The sequence below is a fragment of the Vulpes vulpes genome, chromosome 1 (assembly GCF_048418805.1).
Source record: "Vulpes vulpes isolate BD-2025 chromosome 1, VulVul3, whole genome shotgun sequence".
Lineage (NCBI taxonomy): Eukaryota > Metazoa > Chordata > Mammalia > Carnivora > Canidae > Vulpes > Vulpes vulpes.
The window spans coordinates 33,300,587-33,319,034 of record NC_132780.1 but is presented as its reverse complement, the minus strand read 5'-3'; the positions used below and the strand labels follow the sequence as shown (position 1 = coordinate 33,319,034).

Sequence of the window (18,448 nt, the reverse complement as noted above, 5' to 3'; positions counted from 1 at the left end):
TGATTACTTTCTGTTACTCTGTTTCTTCTAGGATATTTGTTCCTCTGCTTCTTCCAGCCTGCTGTTCATTCCATCAAGCGTGTTTCTCATTTCATTACTTGACACTTTATCTCTGCTATGTTATTCCTTATCTCTGTGTTAATGGTCTCACTGATATCTTCCACTCTTTTTCTCAAGTCTAGTGAGTATCCTTATGATCCACTGCTTTAAGTCTCCATCAGGCATGTGACTTCTGTTTTGCCTAGATCTCTGGCTGTGGCCTTGTCCTGTTCTTTCATTTGAGAAAAATTCTTCTGTCTTTTCATTTTGTCTGTCTCTGCACCTGTTCCTGTGTGTTTGGAAAGTCAACTACATCTCCTGTTCCTGAGGAAGATGGACTTAGGAAGAAGAGTTCCTATAGTGGCCTGCAGTGTAGCGTCCCCCCTTCCCCAGAGCCCCGTTACCATGGTGCTTCGAGGAATGTCTCTAACGTGTGCAGCCTGAGCTCTGCTCATGTGCCCTGGCTGCTTTATCCTTCAGGCCAGTCATCTGCAGAAGCCTCTTTGCCTGTTGTGGGCAGTGTTTGGTCCCTGGCCTGAATGTGGAGCATTTTAACCAGGTGTGCTCTGGTCTATTTGTGAAACGAGACCTACCACTACTGCTGTAGAACCAAGGCCTTGCAAAAGTCTCTGGTCAAGAGATGTGGGGAGAGTGGAGGTTGGGGGCTCATCTTCTGGGGGAGGGGGCCCACTCCATGCTGGGACTGAGGCAATTAAGACTGGCATGGGTGGTTCCACTGGAGCGCAGGGGCAGGGCTCAGTATAGTCAAGTGAGGTAAGAGCATGTTGGTGCTGATGCTGAGGGGTAAGGGAGTGAAACGGTGCCTGCCGGCCATTTCATGCTCTGAGATGAGTGACCAGTCTCCCCACCCTGTGCCTCTGCTGTGCTTCAGGTCACTGTTCCATGCTATATGTCTGTGGGTTGTTGGCTTGCCTTCTCTTCAAAAGCGGTGCAGTGACCTCTGGACTGTATCCCACCTAAGCCCACTGACCTTTAAACTCCCAGCTTTAAGTTCCTTTGGTTACAAGAATTCCTGTAAAATTCAGGCCCTCCCACTTTCCAAGCCACTTGCTATGGGCATTTGTTTTCCCTGTGTGCTCATCTGTCTCTCACCCTTCTTTGCAGCCACGGCTCCCTCCTCACCACAGCAGCCGTGAGCTGTTTCTCTCTGAAGCCACATCTCCGCACTTCTTTCCTCCTCTGATGGGGCCTCCTCTTGTGGAGTTTGTTCTGTCAGTCTTCAGGTTGATTTCTGGGGCATTTAGGATGAAATGATAGTTATCTAGCTGTATTTGTAGGGCAAGGTGAGCCCATGGTCCTACTTTGCTATCATCTTCCAGAAGCTTCCAGGGTATGTTTAATTTCAAAATAAACTGAAATTTTTTGTTCAGAGTGGCTGTAGCATTATGCATTCCTACCAGCAAAATATGAGAGTTAGAATTACATTACATTCTTATCAGCACTTGTCAATGTCAATTAAGAAAAATTTAGCTATTTTAATATATGTGTAGTCGAGTGTCATTATAATTTTAATTTGCATTTCCCTAATGACTAATGATGTTGAGCATCTTGGGCTTATTTGCCATCCATATATTTGCTTTGAAATCTCTATTTAAATTTTTTGACCATTTCTTTTTTCAGTTGTAATACACTTTTCTGGGGAATAAGGCTAGATTTACAGAAAATTTGCAAAGATAGTTTCTGTATACTCTTGACTTAGTTTCTCTGAATGTTAATGTCCTATGTAACTATGGTTCATTTGTCCAAACTAAGAGATTAACCTTCATACAACATTGTTAATTAAATTCCAAACTTTATTCAGATTTCACCAGTTTTTCAAATGTCCTCCTTTCCCCCCCCCCCCCCAACTCTAGGATCAGTTCCAGGATACGAAGGGTTAAAATTTTATGTCCTTATTTTATAAATTCTTGGGTAACTTCACTTTCTTGGAGAGTCTCTAACCTTGAGGGGTTTTTAGATCTCCATTGTTGTCATTTTGGGATTTCCCTTTACCTTCATCCTGGGGATTCTTTTCACCTTCCTCTTGGGTTGGATCTCTTATTTTCTAGCTCCTATGTCTGTCTTTCTCGTGGCTTTCTCTTTCTTGGTTTACGCTCTCATTCTGGCTAAAACACACCTTTTTGGAGCTTCTGGATAAAGGGCAGATGAAAACTATTTTTGTATAGATTATTCTACTCTTACATATAAGTATTTTTTCAGGATGTGGTTGTTAATTTTATTCATCAACTTGCTTAGGGTAATGTGCCCAGTTACTTAATAAACACTGATGTAGGTATTGCTGAGAAATATTTTGTGGATGTGGTTAAGGGTCCATAATTAGTTGACTTTAAGTAAAGATTACTCTTGATAACATGGGTGAGCTTCATCCAGTCAAGTGATGGCCTTTGAGGAAAAACTGATGTTTTCTAGCAAAGAAGAAATTCTGCCTCAAAACTCTGTCGACTTCTGCCTTAGTATCCAGCCTGCTAACTTGCCATTTGAATTTCAGATTGGCCTTCTCCCGCAGTCGCATGAGTCAGTTTCTTAAATCTATTAGCTACGTCTATGTCTCTCCTATTTCTCTGGGGGATCCTAAATAATACACAGGGTGTAGAATTAGAAATTAGAAATAGATTCTCTCAGAATTTTGAAGGCTTTATTAGTTTCTGACTTCCATCATGCTGTTGAGGACTTTGATTCAGTTCTGCCCCTTGAGCTTTATGTAAAATTAATTTTACTTTATGAAAGCCTATGGAATCTCATGATCATCCCTGGTGATTTGAAATTGCATGGTTAGGTTCCTTTTTGTCCATTTTTCTGGGAACTCAGAGTCCCTTTTAATCTGGAAATGCATATTTTTTAGTTCTGGGAAATTTTCTTACATGGTTTGAAGCTTTTTTTCCCTCCCTGGTCTCTCCTATTGAGTATATGATCTGGTGAAATGGTCTTCATTTTTTTAAAAATTCTTTTTCTTCTTTTAAAAATAATTTGGCTATTTCTTTAACCTTATCTTTTAACCACTTTCTTAGTCCCTAATTGTTGCCAACATGCTTTTACTTCTCATGCTTTTGCTTTCCATATTCTCTTATGCTTTCTGAATGTTCATTTTTGTAATTGCTTACTGATCTTATTTCATGGATGCCATATAATTTGTAACCTGTAAAGTTATAATGGTAATTTCTGTCTTGAATTTTTAAAAATATTTTATTGTTGTGTAGTGTCTACACCCAACACGGACCCTGAACTCACAACCCGGAGACCAAGAGTCGCATGCTCCACTGACTAGGCCAGCCAGGCGCCTCCAAGTTTGCTTCTTATAGTTCCATTTCTCCCAGTCCCCTATCTTCTCTTGGTGTATCTGTCTCGGAGAATTTCCTGAGAAATTTTGTGATCCTTGGTTGGCTTCTCATGAAGAGTGGGGACTAAATGCTACTAGCGCTGGTGGTAGGGGAAAGCTTACAGCTGAAATTCATTGTAGGGTGCCCTGGGTGAGTCAATTACTGGGGAATCTCCAGTGTTTTCATCTTTAAACTTTCTCCCTTGGTAAGGTAACTATATTTTAGTGATCTAAAAAGCAACAGTTTTGAGAATAAAAGAATGTACTGTTGTTAGGCCTGAGTGTAGGCATAAACTCTAAGACTCTCCTAGGTGAATTAGAGGATGGTCATCTACTTCCTGATAATATTTGTGAAAAATTCTTTCATGTCTGGTATAGGTGCTAGAAGCCAAATTTGTCTGCAGGTAGAAGCTGTGTGGAGGAAGGGGTCTAGAAGGTCTCCTCATTCATTATATCCTTAAATTGGAATCTATCCAAATGCTCATCAGCAGTAGAGCAGAAAACTATGGAATATTTATGCAATGGAATACTACTCAGCAGTGAAAAAGAATGAGCTTTTACTACACACAGTGAAATGAATAAATCTTATGTAGTGTTGAACAATAACAAAAAGCTAGATAAAGAGTATGTACTATAGGATTCCATTTATACGAAGTACAAGAACTGGCAAAACTAATCCGTGATGACAGAAATCATAATAAGTTACTCGTAGGGCACTGATGGAGAGGCATCAATCCCACTAGGGTACATAAAAAAGTCTACTGGTAGATTTAAAATTGGAAAGAGAAAGAGTGGGATTCCAGCTAGGTAGACCCCTGTGGTGAGAGTATTTGTTAGCATCTATGAATACTCGGGCAAGAGTGGCAAAGAATCCTCAGTAGTCTATTTCGTAAGAATTCCCTGTTGAAATTCCAACCCAGGACAGATTGTCAGCACCAACTATATGGGCAAAATTACTACTTACACTGAGTAACCCTGGTTCTAGGTTACATTTACAAAAGTTAATACCATGTTTGCTTATAAGAATCTGCTTGTTTGAACTTGAAGTATTTTACACTGAGCATCTTAATCAGGAATGTCTTTCTGTGGTCTTGGACATATTACTTTCTAATGATTTTCTTTCCTCATTATATGATTAGGCAGCCTTTTAAGCCTTTGCTGTTTGAGACACTAATGAGATTGTGTAGATTTAAGCAGTAACTGGCTAAATATTCACTGCCCCTTTCTGCTGAGTTAATTCCTTGGTGAGAAGTATACTTCCCACTCCTCTGACATCTATCCTGTCAATGTCATTTGCTTTGGCTGGTGAAACGTGAGCAGAAGTTCTGTAAGCCACATCTAGGCAGAAGATTTAAGAGTTCACATTGCCAGTTTCCACTATCATTTTTTTTTTCCTGCTATACAAAAGGCATGTCCTAGACAAGGGTTGCTCTGGATTCCCTATGCAGAGATTTGGGGATTGTTTGTTACCACAGCATAACATAGCGAAAGCTGACTAATACGCCAGGATATTTAGGAAAGTCTCTCAAGTTGAGTAGAATCTGCTACTGCATCTTCTTAGGGTACAGAGAATTTTCTCTCCATCTCTCATGAGAGTCAGTTTATTTAAGATCCCTGAATATCTAAAAATGGAGAAGTATCAAGGTTCTCTTTAATTAATCAAAGAAACATAAAGACCATTAATTGTGGAATTAATGTACTACCGCAATTGAGAACAAAATATTTTATTTCTCTCAATAAAACTATAGTTTACAATAGTATTTACTAAATAAATTATATAATTTCTCTTTTACAAGCAATAAACTAAATCACAAATATTTCAAAGACAATGTATGTACACGACATAAGGCCTTTTATAAATAGCTTTGCTTTTCTCAATTCACTAGTAAACAGTGAAAAAATCTTTATAGAAGCTAGTTTTCTATAAAGTATATGCAGACCTATTACACTGATCTTTATATGAAACCAATTTAAACTTTTAAAGACATGGGCTATGATTATAATTTTGCAAAAAAAGAGCAGAATTTATACTTTACCATTTTTAATGGATAAATTTTTAAAAAATAAGCAGATTACATATGTTGCTTATGTATAATCATTGGATGCATGCAAAACGAAATAATGCAAATGTCAATAGGAAAATAGCATTTCCAAGTCCAAAATGGTGATTGGCAATGGTATAGAAAGCAGCTTAAATATAGCTCATGCAGTTCTTCACAGTTGAGCAAGCAACAGCAAATGATAGAATAGTGTGGTATTTTTCCCATCACATCTGCTGATCAGCCTATGGGCCACGGCTCCCCTGACACCTTGCAAACTCCTAAGTCCAGTTGATTATTACTCTGTGTGCAGTGGGAGTCAGCCAAGTTCCTCTGGGTAATTCTGAAGTGGAGAAACTTCTTATCCACAACTGTATTCATGTTTCATGGTCACCATTTTCACTCACTGGGGAGAGAGGGGAAAAAAAGAAAGAAAGCAGCCGTAAGACTAAGTTTTGGCATTGATTTATAACTGCTCCTCACGAATGGGAACACAGATTCATTACTTCTCCTGATGCCTTGTACCTGGGAAATGTGTACATAGAAGTGGGTGGTGCATCAGGCTTGGGGTTCCTCTGCCATGATTAGCATAGCACTGGCTTCTCTAGTGGACCTACAGCCCGTAATTACACCAAGGTGTATCGAGTTCCTCCACCATCACAGCGCTGCACTAGGGCTCAGAAGGAAGCAGTGCTGGCTGAGGCACACTCCTGACCTCAAGGGCACAGGGCTTTGGGCATGTGCTGTGGCGTAGCAGGCCTGAAGTCAATCAGAACCACCTGAACATCACCTTGAACTTATGAATGTTGTGTTCATTTTCAAACACTATCCTTGTGACAGGGGAGTAAAAAATATATCCAGCCAATATACATTTTTTAAAGATTTTAGAGAGATCACAAGAGCATGAGAGGGAGAAGGAGAGAGAATTCCAATTACACTCCGCACTGAGTTCGGAGCCAGATGTGGGGCTCGATCCCCGGACCCTGAGATGACTACCTAAGCTAAAACCAAGAATTGGATGCTCAATCGACTGAGCCACCCAGGCTGCCACTGCAAATATAAATGTATATATTTATTTACTTATAATCTCTACACTTAACGTGGGGCTTGAACTCATGACCCCGAGATTGAGTCGCCTGCTTTTCTGACTAAGCCAGCCAGGTGCCCCTGTCCAGCAAATATTTAACCTAAAATGGTAACCATTTAAGGTTAGAGACCGCTAATTCAATTTGTGACCAAACTACATATGGGGAAGGCAGTACGGTGTTCAGTTTTAGAGACAGACACAATGGACTAAATATTGATTTCCTAATTATTCCAGCTAGAGGATGTTAGGCAAATTTCTTAACTTTCTTTATACCTTGTTTTATCTGTAAAATGGGAGTGATGAATCCTACTTTATAGGGCAGTTTTAAGAGATAAACTTTGGGGTAATACAGTGTGTGTATATATGTGAGTGTAGGTATACACACATACACTACATACACAAACTATATATGCATCATTTTGTGCCAGGCAGGTGAAAGTGTCCTTACAATAATAGTTGGGAAGGTTGGAGTTGGAATCATAGAGATTGTGTGGCCCAACACACTCATTTGGAGGCTGAAAAAGTGAATTAAAAAGTTTGAGATGATTGAAAATTATTAAGAGACTATGTCAAAGATTCTATTTAAACATGAGTATTTGGGCAGCCTGGGTGGCTCAGTGGTTTAGCACCGCCTTCAGCCCAGGGCCTGATCCTGGAGACCTGGGATCGAGTCCCACGTCGGGCTCCCTGCAGGAAGCCTGCTTCTCCCTCTGCCTGTGTCTCTGCCTCTCTCTGTGTGTGTCTCTCATGAATAAATAAATAAAATCTTAAAAATAAAAATGAGTATTTTATCATATAATTTAAGCTTAATGAGAGTTGTAATTTTTATTAGTTTCCACTTTGTTTCTTATTAATCTAAGGAAGCTTTGCCTGCTTAAATGTACAACTTCTCAAACTGCCACTCAAATCACCTTTCAGAAATAGCTCAAGTGTTCGGTGTCCTGAGCTGTAGCAGCGGACAAAGCAGAAGCTGCTCACGTTCTCAGGACAGATGTCTGCAAAGTGGACTTGATTTAGGCTCAGTCTGATAACTCTGTGTGGTGCATATCAATCAGAGACATAAAATCCACATAAAGTGATATGGTTCTATTGATCAGCTTTATGAATCCTGCTTGCTTTTTTGTTTTTTAAAGATTTTATTTTAGGGACACCTGGGTGTCTCAGTGGTTGAGCATCTGCCTTCGGCTCAGGGCGTGATCCCAGGGTCCTGGGATCGAGTCCCACATTGGGCTCCCTGCAGGGAGCCTGCTTCTCCCCTCTGCCTGTGTCTCTGCCTCTCTGTGTCACTCATAAATAAATAAATAAAATATTTAAAAAATATTTTAGAGAGAAAGTGTGAGCATGGAGTGGGGGTGCCGAGGGAGAGGGGGAGAAGAGAGACTTAAGCAGTCTGTGCCAAGTGCAGAGCTCCATGTGCGGCTCAGTCTCATAACCCTGAGATCACAACTTGAGCTGAAACCAAGAGTCAGATACTCAACCGACTGTACCACCCAGGCGGCCTGAATCCTGCTTTCTTAAAAACCAAAACTGAAAGGTGATAGTTCTGTTCTGTTGTCTAGATCACAGGTGGAGGTCTGTGTCTGGGTTCAAATGCTAAACTTGGACAAGACCATGACCCAAGTAGACCCATGCCTGAGGTGACCCACCAGCTTTGGGGTCCAAACCCAAGACCCCATGAAAATGGCTGGAAACCTGGGTGTTTTGGTCTAGAAGAGAAGAGATCTAGAGATGGGGCATAAAAGTTGTCTTCCAATATCTGAAGGCCGGCTATGGGGAAGGAAGAGTTGGGTTTAGTCCTAGGACGTGCGTCCTCAACAATTATGGCACAGATGGCCATGATTCTGGGGGTGGGGGTTAGAATATCAGAGTGTGTTTAGTGAGAAGAGCAGCAAAAGCTTCACCCCTCCTAGTCTTTTTCCATCAGGCACCTTGAGCCACATGTTCTACCCCAGGCACATGAGTCCAGTTTCTTATCTGCTGAGACCAATGGGTGACATTAAATGGCTCTAAGACAAGAACTGGAACATATACATGAAAGTCAGTTCATCTGCAACCTGAAAGTGTTTGCTTGCTTGCCTCCTTCCTCCTTCTCCCCGCCCCCTTTATTTGATTTTACTTATTTATTTATTAGAGACAGAGAGGCAGAGACATAGGCAGAGGGAGAAGCAGGCTCCCCGCAGAGAGCCCGATGTGGGACTTGATCCCAGGACCCCGGGATCACACCCTGAGCCACCCAGGCACCCCGTGGAAGTGTTTTCCAACCAGAGTAAAGAAAGTAGTCAGGGAAGGACGGGTGGTTGCTGTCCTTGAGGGCTGAAGCTGACCAGCTTCTGGATGGAGCTGAGGCAGGAGACCCAGCATCCAGAACATGTACCGCATATGGTGGCCAGTTGAGGGGACTTGGGCAGTCATGGTGGGCTGTGTCGTGTCCATTTCAACCACAGGACTTTAATAAATGAAAAATTTATTGAAAAATTTATATCCCCAAATAACTCAGAATATTGTAAATACTCTCTATATAAATTATCACAAAAAAAGTAACATTTGGGTGTTACTCAAGATTGGTTAAATTTATAATTTGGTAAAAAAAACCAAAGGAGGCTTTATATAATAAAACATACCCTCATTAGTATTAAAAATAATGAATCATTTCAATATCTGGTCATAAAAAATCTTTTATATTCATACTTTGTAACTTTTTTTAAAAACTGAGGATGTTGTAGAAGTTTCTATAAACTTATATTAACACCCACTCTCACCTCCAGGGTACAGGAATGTCTAAGTAGGGTAAGAACTGCCAACACTCTATCCATGTTATAATGTAATCCTGGGATGACATGACTGGTTACATGAAAGTGTCTGTTTTGTGCTAATTTATAACTATGATAAAATGAGGTGGCCTGACAGGTCTTTAAGTCTGTGTGGAATCTGAACGCACAGTGTCTCCCTGCCTGGCCGCACTGAGAAGTCTGCAGAAAGCAATTTTATTATCCCCTTATTTAGTAGAAGGCTTGCTATAATTTTCCTTCAAATTATAACCCTCAAGTACTGTATCACCCATCACCCGAGAGACCAAAGCACCAGCCGACTCTCCTTCAGGAAACTGCTAAGCCCTTGAACCGATTCTTCACAATGTGGCACGCATGCAAGTCCCTCCAACTCCCAACACCAAGATGGACTTCACGGTATTACTGCCCCCAAAGAGTAGCAACTTTTGAGGTGACCTGGGATTCAATCACCCTGGCCTTGTAGCTTTAGAAGCAGAAATGGGAACTGGTGCTTTGGCAAGAGAACTCGGCCAGATCTCAGGGAAGGGAGGCCGGAGGGTCGTCTGAGCTGTCGCCATCCAAACTGCTGTGTGTAGGCGTGCACACGGTCATCTGTCACGCCAATGCCAGGGTGTCTGCCTGGGCATGTGGTGCTTTGAAAATACACGATATTTTATTTTTAAAATTTTATTCATGAGAGACACATAGAGGGGCAGAGACACAGGAAGAGGGAGAAGCAGACCCCCTGCAGGGAGCCCAATGCAGGACTCGATCCCAGGACCCCGGGGATCACACCCTGGGCCGAAGGCAGGTGCTCAACCGCTGAGCCACCCAGGTGCCCCAATAAATGATACTTTAAATTCTGAAATCTGAAGGTACAGGTGTGATAGTAGCTGGTATGAAAAGTAAAAGACTATTTAGGTACAGACAGCTCCCAACTTAGGATAGTTTCACTTAGGATTTTTCGACTTTTGATGGTGTGAAAGTGGTAAGCATTCCATAGAAGCTCTACTTCAAATTTTGATCTTTCCTTGGGTCAGCACTATGTGGTCTGATCCTCTCTTAGGATGCTGGGGAGTGGCAGGAAGCCACCTTCCGGTTAGCCTCGTGATCATGGTACATGTAAAACCTACAGCTGTTCTGCTTTTCACTTTTAGTACAAATTTTAATAGTATTTGTCCTACTTCTGTGAAAAATGCTGTTGGTGTTTTGATAGGGATTGCACTGAACTTTGTAGATTGCTTTGGGTAGTAAGTATGAACATTTTAGCAATATTTTTCCAATCCATGAGCATGGACTGTATTTCCATTTGTGTCATCTTCAATTTCTCTTATCAATGTTATATAGTTTGCAGAGTACAGGTCTTTTACTCCTTAAATTTATTCCTAGGTATTTTATCAATTGTGCAATTGTGCAATTATAAATAGTTATTTTCTTAATTTCTCTTTGTGCTTTGTTATTAGTGTCTAGAAACTCAATTGATTTCTGTGTTAATTTTGTGTCCTGCAACTTCACTGACATCACTTATTAGTTCTCATAGTCTTTTTGGTGGAATCTTTAGTGTTTTCTGTGTATAGTATCATCTGCAAATAGTGACAGTTTTATTTATTTCTTAACAATTTGGATGCCTTTAATTTCTTGTCTGATTGCTGTGGCTACAATCTCCAGTACCACGCTGAATAAAACTGGCCAGAGTGGACTTCCTTGTCCTTTGCTAATGTTAGAGGAAAAGCTCTTGGTTTTTCACTGTCGAGTAGGATGCTGGCTGTGGGTTTCTCCTATATGGCTTTTATTCTGTTGAGGTATGTTCCCTCTAAAATGAATTTTTAATTAAGAATAATGTTGAATTTTGTGAAATGCTTTTTTTCTGCATCTACTGAGATATGATTTTTATCCTTTGTTAATGTGGTGGATCATGTTGATTTTATAAATCAAACCATCCTTGTATTCCAGGAATAAATCCCACCTGATCATGGTGAATGATCCTTGGATGTGGTTTGTTAATATTTTGTTGAAGATATTTACATGTATGTTAATCACAGATAATGGCCTATAGTTTTCTTTTTTTGTAGTATCTTTCTCGTTTTGTTATCAGGGTAATGCTGGCCATGTAGAATGTATTTAAAAGCTTTCCTTCCTTGTCGTTTTTTTTTGGAATAGTTTGAGGAGAGTAAGTATTACCTTTTCTTTAAATGTTTGGTAAATTTGCCTATGAAGCCATCTGATCCTGCATTTTTGTTTATTTTTTTTTAATTTGGTTTCATTGCTGGTAATCAGTCTGTTCAGATTTTCTACTACTTTCCTGATTCAGTTTTGCGAGATTGTTTCTAAAAATCTCTTCATTTCTTCCAGGTTATCCATTTTGTTGGCATATAATTTTTCATCAATTTTATCTTCTCAAAGAACCAGCTCTTGGATTCATCTTTTCTTTTGTGTTTTTAGTCTCTCATTTATTTCTGCTTTGTTCATTTTTTTCTTCCTTCTAACCCTGGGCTTGGTTTGTTCTTTTTTTCTAGTTCCTTTAAGTATAAGGTTAGATTAGTTTTTTTAAAACATTTTTATTTTTTTCTTATGAAAGGTTTGTATCAGTATAAATTTTCCTCTTAAAAATGCTTTAGCTGTGTCCCAAAGATTTTGGACTGTTGTTTAGTTTCTTTTGTTTCCATGTATTTTTCTGATTTCTTTGTTGACCCATTGGTTATTTAGTAGCATGGTGTTTAGCCTCCATGTTTGTTTTTTTTTCCCCATTTCTTCCCCTTTTGATTCATAACTACTTTCATCTTATTGGAAAAGATGCATGATATGATTTCAGTCTTTTTATTATTTTATTTTTATTTTTTTAAGATTTTACTTATTTATTCGAGAGAGGCAGAGGCACAGGCAGAGAGAGAAGCAGGCTCCATGCAGGGAGCCTGATGTGGGACTCAATCCCAGGTCTCCAGGATCAGGCCCTGGGCTGAAGGTGGTGCTGAGCCACGCCGGCTGCCCGATTTCAGTCTTTTTAAATTTATTGAGACTGATTTTGTGGCCTACCATGTGATATGTCCTGGAGAATGTTCCATGTGCATTTGAAAAGAATGTGTATTCAGTTGGTTTTATGTGGAAAGTTGCACATATATATTAGGTCCATCTGGTCTAGTATGTGTGGTTTTTTAAAAAGATTTCATTTATTTGAGAGAGAGAGAGAGAGCAAGCAAGTGTGTGCACGAGCAAGCATGAACCAGGGGAGGGAAAAGGAAATTCCTCACTGAGCAGGGAGCTTAATGCAGGCTCAACATGCAGCTCGATCTCAGGACCCTGAGATCATGACCTGAGCTAAAGGCAGATACTTAATGGACTGAGCCATCCAGGAGCCCCAAAGTCTAATGTGTTGTTTAAAGACACTGTTTTCACACTGATTTTCTGCCTGGGTAATCTATCCATTGATATAAGGGGGGGGGTGTTAAAGTCCCCTACTATTAATGTATTACTGTAATTTCTTCTATATGTTAATATTTGCTTTATATACCTAGGTATTCCAATGTTGGGTGCATAGATACTTATAATTGTTACATTATTTTGTCAGATTAATCCCTTCATATATATATATATTTTTTTTTTGTTTTGTTTGTTTTTGAGGGAGCATGTGTGAGCATGGGGAGGGGCAGAAGGAGAGAAGGAATCCAAGCAGACTCCCCACTGAGTGCAGAGTCCGATGTGGGACTCGATTTCACCACCCTGAGATCATGACCTAAGCTGAAATCAAGAGTCCAATGCTCAACTGACTGAGCCACCCAGGTGTCCCTAAAGTCTTTCTTTTTAAAGTCTATTTTCTTTAAGTATTGCTATCTTAGCTCTCCCCCACCCCACACTTGCATCTGCATGGAACATAATTTTCCCATCCCTTTGCTTTCAGTCTACCTGTATCTTTAGGTCTGAAGTGAGTGTTCTGTCGGCAGTATCTAGATGGGTCTTGATTCTTCATGCATTCTGCTAGATCATGTTTTTTGATTAAATCATCTAAATGCTCCAGAGTAATTATTGATAGGTATGTACTTACTGTTATTTTAAGTGTCTTAACTTACATTTTAAAAACGTATTTAGTCAATAAAATTTTGTAAGAGTTGGAATGTGGTGGCCCCATTCCAGGCAGAGCTTCATAACTGTCAGGTTGGTCAATATGAACATTACTCAATAAGTGGTCCATGAAGTCCCCAAGTTCTGTGAGCCCTTGGGGTGATATTCTTTTTTAACTACATCTACCTTAGGTATAGGCCAGGGGCCCCATGGAGGTAGGATCTTTCCCTGCATGGTATTCAAATGCATCTTCATTTTGGTTTCAGATTGAAATTCTCATCTACTATTCCTTAGAGGAAGGCATTGATTTTTTTTTTTTCTTTCCAGGTTAACATAGATAACAATCTTTCCCTATTCCCTTTTTCTACACTAAGCCCCCATTTCTATCAGCAATTTCTGAATTCTGTTTACCTCAGCCCTGCTCTGTTTCCTTTTATTTCATTCATTCATTCATTCATTCATTAGACACACACACACACACACACACACACACACACACACACACACACACAGGTAGAGACACAGAGGGAGAAGCAGGCTCAATGCAGGGAGCCTGATGCAGAACTCAATCCCGGGACTCCAGGATTATGCCCTGGGCTTAAGGCAGGCGCTAAACCACTGAGCCACCCAGGGATCCCCTCCTTTTTATTATTTATTCTCCTCCTTCTGGCTGATGGTCCTTCTGTAGCCATGAGAGGATGGCAACTAGTCCTGCCTCATTGTACTCATTGTAGCCCAAACACACAGCATCACTACATACATACCATAAAGGTTTCACAATGCCTCATCCTAACCCCATCTCCTTGACTCTGGAGTCCTCTCCATCTCTCAATCTGGGTTCACCAGATTGATTTCTCAGAACTCTGAATTTCAAACACAAAACAGCCACAGTAGGACTCTGGGGGAGCTTTGAGTCTTTTTTCTTTTTTCTTTTTTTTTTAGCTAAGGCTCTATATTTACATTTTACTGTATTCCTATCTACCTCATGCTGGGAGTTACATCACAAGGCACAATCACTTGAAGATCGATTGGAGGGGGGATTTTTCTTAGACTAGTAGCTGCAGGAATACAAAAGCTCACCATTTTCTTGGAAGTGAAATGAGTGTTTGGGCTACTGCTACAGAAATGAGGACACAGCACATGAATAGGTCAAATCACACACTGCTATGGCATTTCATAGATAGAAGGAACCTTAGAGAAGCTAGGATCCAAACTGCCTACCTTGACACTTAGGGAAAAAAAAATAGAGGTGAAAAACCAGGACTGTAGGTGTTTAACCAAGAACCTGTGAGGCAGTGTGTGAATCTGGAATGTCCTTGAAGTGTATATCGAGTTTGGATGAGAACTACCATGTTGTGCCCAATCTGGGTGTTGAAATCTGAGGTTGTTGGCAGCCCAGGGAGTGCCAGGCCTCCTGCCAACCATTACATGCCCTATCAAAGAGTTCCATACCAACCAGCAGATAGATGACAGGCATACTTTGGAGATATTGTGGATTGGTTCCAGATTACCACAATGAGGTGAATATGCAAACAGTCAGATGAATCTTCTGGTTTTGCATGCCTATAAAAGTTATGTTTACACTAAGTGTGTTAAGTGTGCAACAGGACTATGTCTAAAGAACAATGAACATACCTTAACTAAAAAATATGCAATTGATGGGATGCCTGGGTGGCTCAGTGGTTTAGTGCCTGTTTCTCCCTCTGCCTGTGTCTCTGTCTCTCTCTCTCTGTCTCTCTCATGAATCAATAAATAGCATCTTAAAATATATTAAAAAAAATACATGATTGCTAAGAAAGTGCCAACCATCCATCATCTTAACTTTCAGCGAATTATAATCTCTTTGCTGGTGGAGGGTCTTGCCTTGATGTTGATGGCTGCTGACTGATCAGGCTGGCTGTGGCAATTTATTAAAACAGGACAACAATGAAGTTTGTTGCACTGATAGGCTCTTCCTTTCACGAATCATTTCTCTGTAGGATGTGGTGCTGTTGGAGAGCATTTTAACCACAGTAGAACTTCTTTGAAAATTGTAGTCAATCCTCCCAAACCCTGCTGCTGCTCTGTCAACTAAGTTTGTGTAATAGTTTAAATTCTTTGCTGTCATCTCAACAATCTTCACAGCATCTTTGCCAGGAATAGAGTCCGTCTCAAGAAATCATTTTCTTTTTTTATCTACAAGAAACAACTCTTCATCTGCTCAGGTTATGAGATTGCAGCAATTTGGTCTCATCTTCAGGCTCTACTTCTAGAGTTCTTGCTCTTCCCACCACATCTGCAATTACATCCTCCACTGAAGTCTTGAATCTCTCAAAGTCATCCATAAGGATTGGAATCCATTTCTTCCAAATGCCTATTCATGTTGATATTTTGACCTCTTTCCATGAATCATGAATGTTCTTTATGGCATTTAGGAGAGTAAATTGTTTCTAGAACATTTTCAACTTACTCTGCCCAGATCCATCAGAGGAATCACTATGTATGGCAGCTATAGCCTTAAGAAATGTATTTCTTAAGACTTGAAAGTCAACATGACTCCTTGATCCATGGGATCCAGAATGGATATTTTGTTAGCAGGCATGAAAACATTAATGTCCTTGTATATCTCCATCAGAGCTGTTGGGTGACTGGGTGCATTGTCAGTGAGCATTACTATTTTGAAAGGAATATTGTTTTCTGAGCAGTAGGTCTCAACAGTGGGCTTGACATACTCAGTAAACCAAACTGGAAGCAGATGTGCTGTCATCTAGGTTTTGTTCCATCTGTAGAGCACAGGAGGAGAAGGACTGGCTAATTCTTAGGGGCTCTAGGATTTTTAGAGCACCAGCTTCAACTTAAGTCACATTAGCCCCTAATAAGAGGGTCAGCCTGTCCTTTGAAGCTTTCAAGGCAAGACTGACTTCTTCAGCTAGGTAAGTCCTAGATGGTATCTTCTTCTGATATAAGACTGTTTTGTCTACAGTGATAATCTGTTGTTTTGTGTAGCTGCCTTTGTTAACCTCAACTAGATCTTCTGGATAACTTGTTGCAGCTCCTCCATTAGCACTTGCTGTTTCACCTTGCACTTTAATGTCACGGAGACAGTAAACCTCACTAACCAACCCCTGCTAGCTTCAGACTTTTTTAAAAAAAATTTTATTTATTTATTCATGAGAGACAGAGAGAGGCAGAGACACACAGGGAGAAGCAGGCTCCATGCAGGGAGCCTGATGTGGGCCTCGATCCCAGGTCTCCAGGATCATGCCCTGGGCTGAAGGCAGGTGTTTAACCACTGAGCCACCCAGGTGTCCCAGCTTCAGACTTTTCTTTGGCAGCTTCCTTACCTCTCAGACTTCACCGATTTGAGGAGAGTTAGGGCCTTGCTTTGGATTAGGTTTTGGCTTAAAGGACTGTTATGGCTGGCTTGGTCTTCTATCCAGACCACTAGAACGTTCTTCCTATGAGCAGCAATAAGGCTGTTTCACTTATCTTTCTTCAAGAGCTTTTCCTCTGCATTCACAACTTGGTTAACTGTTGGGTGCAGAGTTCTAGCTTTTGGTCCATCTCTATTTCCAAAACACTTTTGTCATTAAGCTTAATCCTTTCTAGCTTTTGATTTAAAGTGAGAGACACAGGACTCTTCCTTTCTCTTGAACACTTAGAGGCCACTCTAGGGTTACTGACTGGCCTAATTTCAATAGTGTTGTGTGCCAGGGAATAGGGAGGCCTGAGGAGAGAGATGGGGAAACAGCTGCACAGTGGGGCAATCAGAACACAGGTTTGGTGAGTTGGCTGTCTTACGTGTGTGGCTTGTAGCTCCCCAAACTACCAGAGATCACTAAAACAAAATAAAGTCTGAAATGTTGTAAAAGTTAACCAGAAAGTGATACACAGACACAGAGTGAGCAAATGCTGTTGGAAAAATGGTGCCAAAGGACCAGATCAGTGCAGAGTTGCCACCAACCTTGAATTTGTAAAATATACAATGAAAAGAGATATGCCAATCCTGGTGAGAAGAGACTCATGAACAGAGCTGGCACTGTGGGTGTCTCATGGGAATGAATTAAAGATTACGGCCTCTCATTTTTTTAAACTATTAGTGCAGCAGTGATGTTTTAACACAGTTCCCTGCTGTCTTAATTTGTTTTCCAAAAGCCCAAGAGAAGCCCGAGGGCGTCCATGATGTACACGGGCTGACAATTCTACAGTGGACTTTCCAGTCAGTGAGTGACTTCTGATTGTAAACCCAAAATCAACTCTGACCCCTGCTTATGCCTCAGTTGGAAAATGCTGGGGGTGGGAATAATATCTCCATTTGAAAAAGAGCACTGCCTTTGGATGATACCGCTGGATTCTTTTCTACCTAGGTAAAAGGAAAGCTGAGAGGCCAGAGGCCCCTGGTTTGTTCCTGAGGGTAGGAAATAAAAACTATACCCCCAGAGACTTTCTGTCTCAGCACTTCTCTTGGTACCATTTTTCTTTACAAAAAAGACAGTGAAGGCATTATGGGTTGAATTGCATCTCTCCAAAACTGCTATGTTGAAGTCCTAATCCCCATGACCCCAGAATGTGACACTCTTTGGAGGTAGGGTGTTTACAGAGATAATTAGGTTAAAGTAAGCCCTAATCCAATATTATTGATGCCTTTGCCAAAAAAGCAATCTGGACATACACACAGACACGGGGAAAAGCCCATGTGAAGACACAGGAAGAGGTCAGCCATCTATGAGCCAAGGTGAGGGGCCTGGAACACCTCCTTCCCCCTGGCCCTCAGAAAGAACCCACCCTGCCAACACCTTGATCTTTGACTTCTGGCCTCCAGAACTGTGAGGCAATACATCTCCACGGTTTAAGCTACCTAGCTGGTGGTACTTTGTTGTGACAGCCTAGGTAACTAATATAGTACCCATTACTGGGATTTAGAGTGTTTTTTTTTTTTAAAGTTAAAATCTCTATTTAATTTTAAAAATACTTAATCATATTCCTTACTGGGGGTTACTTGCCAATGTACAGCCACCTAGGAGTTGAGAGGCCATTAAGGGATGATCTGTCAAAGATTCAAAGTGAAGAAAAGTATTTGTCCACCTCGTAGTTGTTGATACTTTAAGGTTGCCACTCACACAGTAAAAAGAGCATTTTCTAT

The 18,448-nt window shown here is 40.7% G+C and overlaps 1 protein-coding gene across 2 annotated transcripts in view; it reads right to left on the bottom strand.

Moving 5' to 3' along the window:
* Positions 1-5,084: 5,084 nt before the first annotated feature.
* Positions 5,085-18,448, bottom strand: part of PIP5K1B (phosphatidylinositol-4-phosphate 5-kinase type 1 beta) — a 296,745-nt gene continuing 283,381 nt past the window's right edge. For both annotated transcript variants that reach the window (XM_026001576.2, XM_072762266.1), the window contains exon 15: positions 5,085-5,821. In XM_026001576.2, coding sequence (XP_025857361.1) covers positions 5,819-5,821 — 3 coding nt within the window. In that variant the 3' untranslated portion in view covers positions 5,085-5,818. The remainder of the gene's footprint in view (positions 5,822-18,448) is intronic.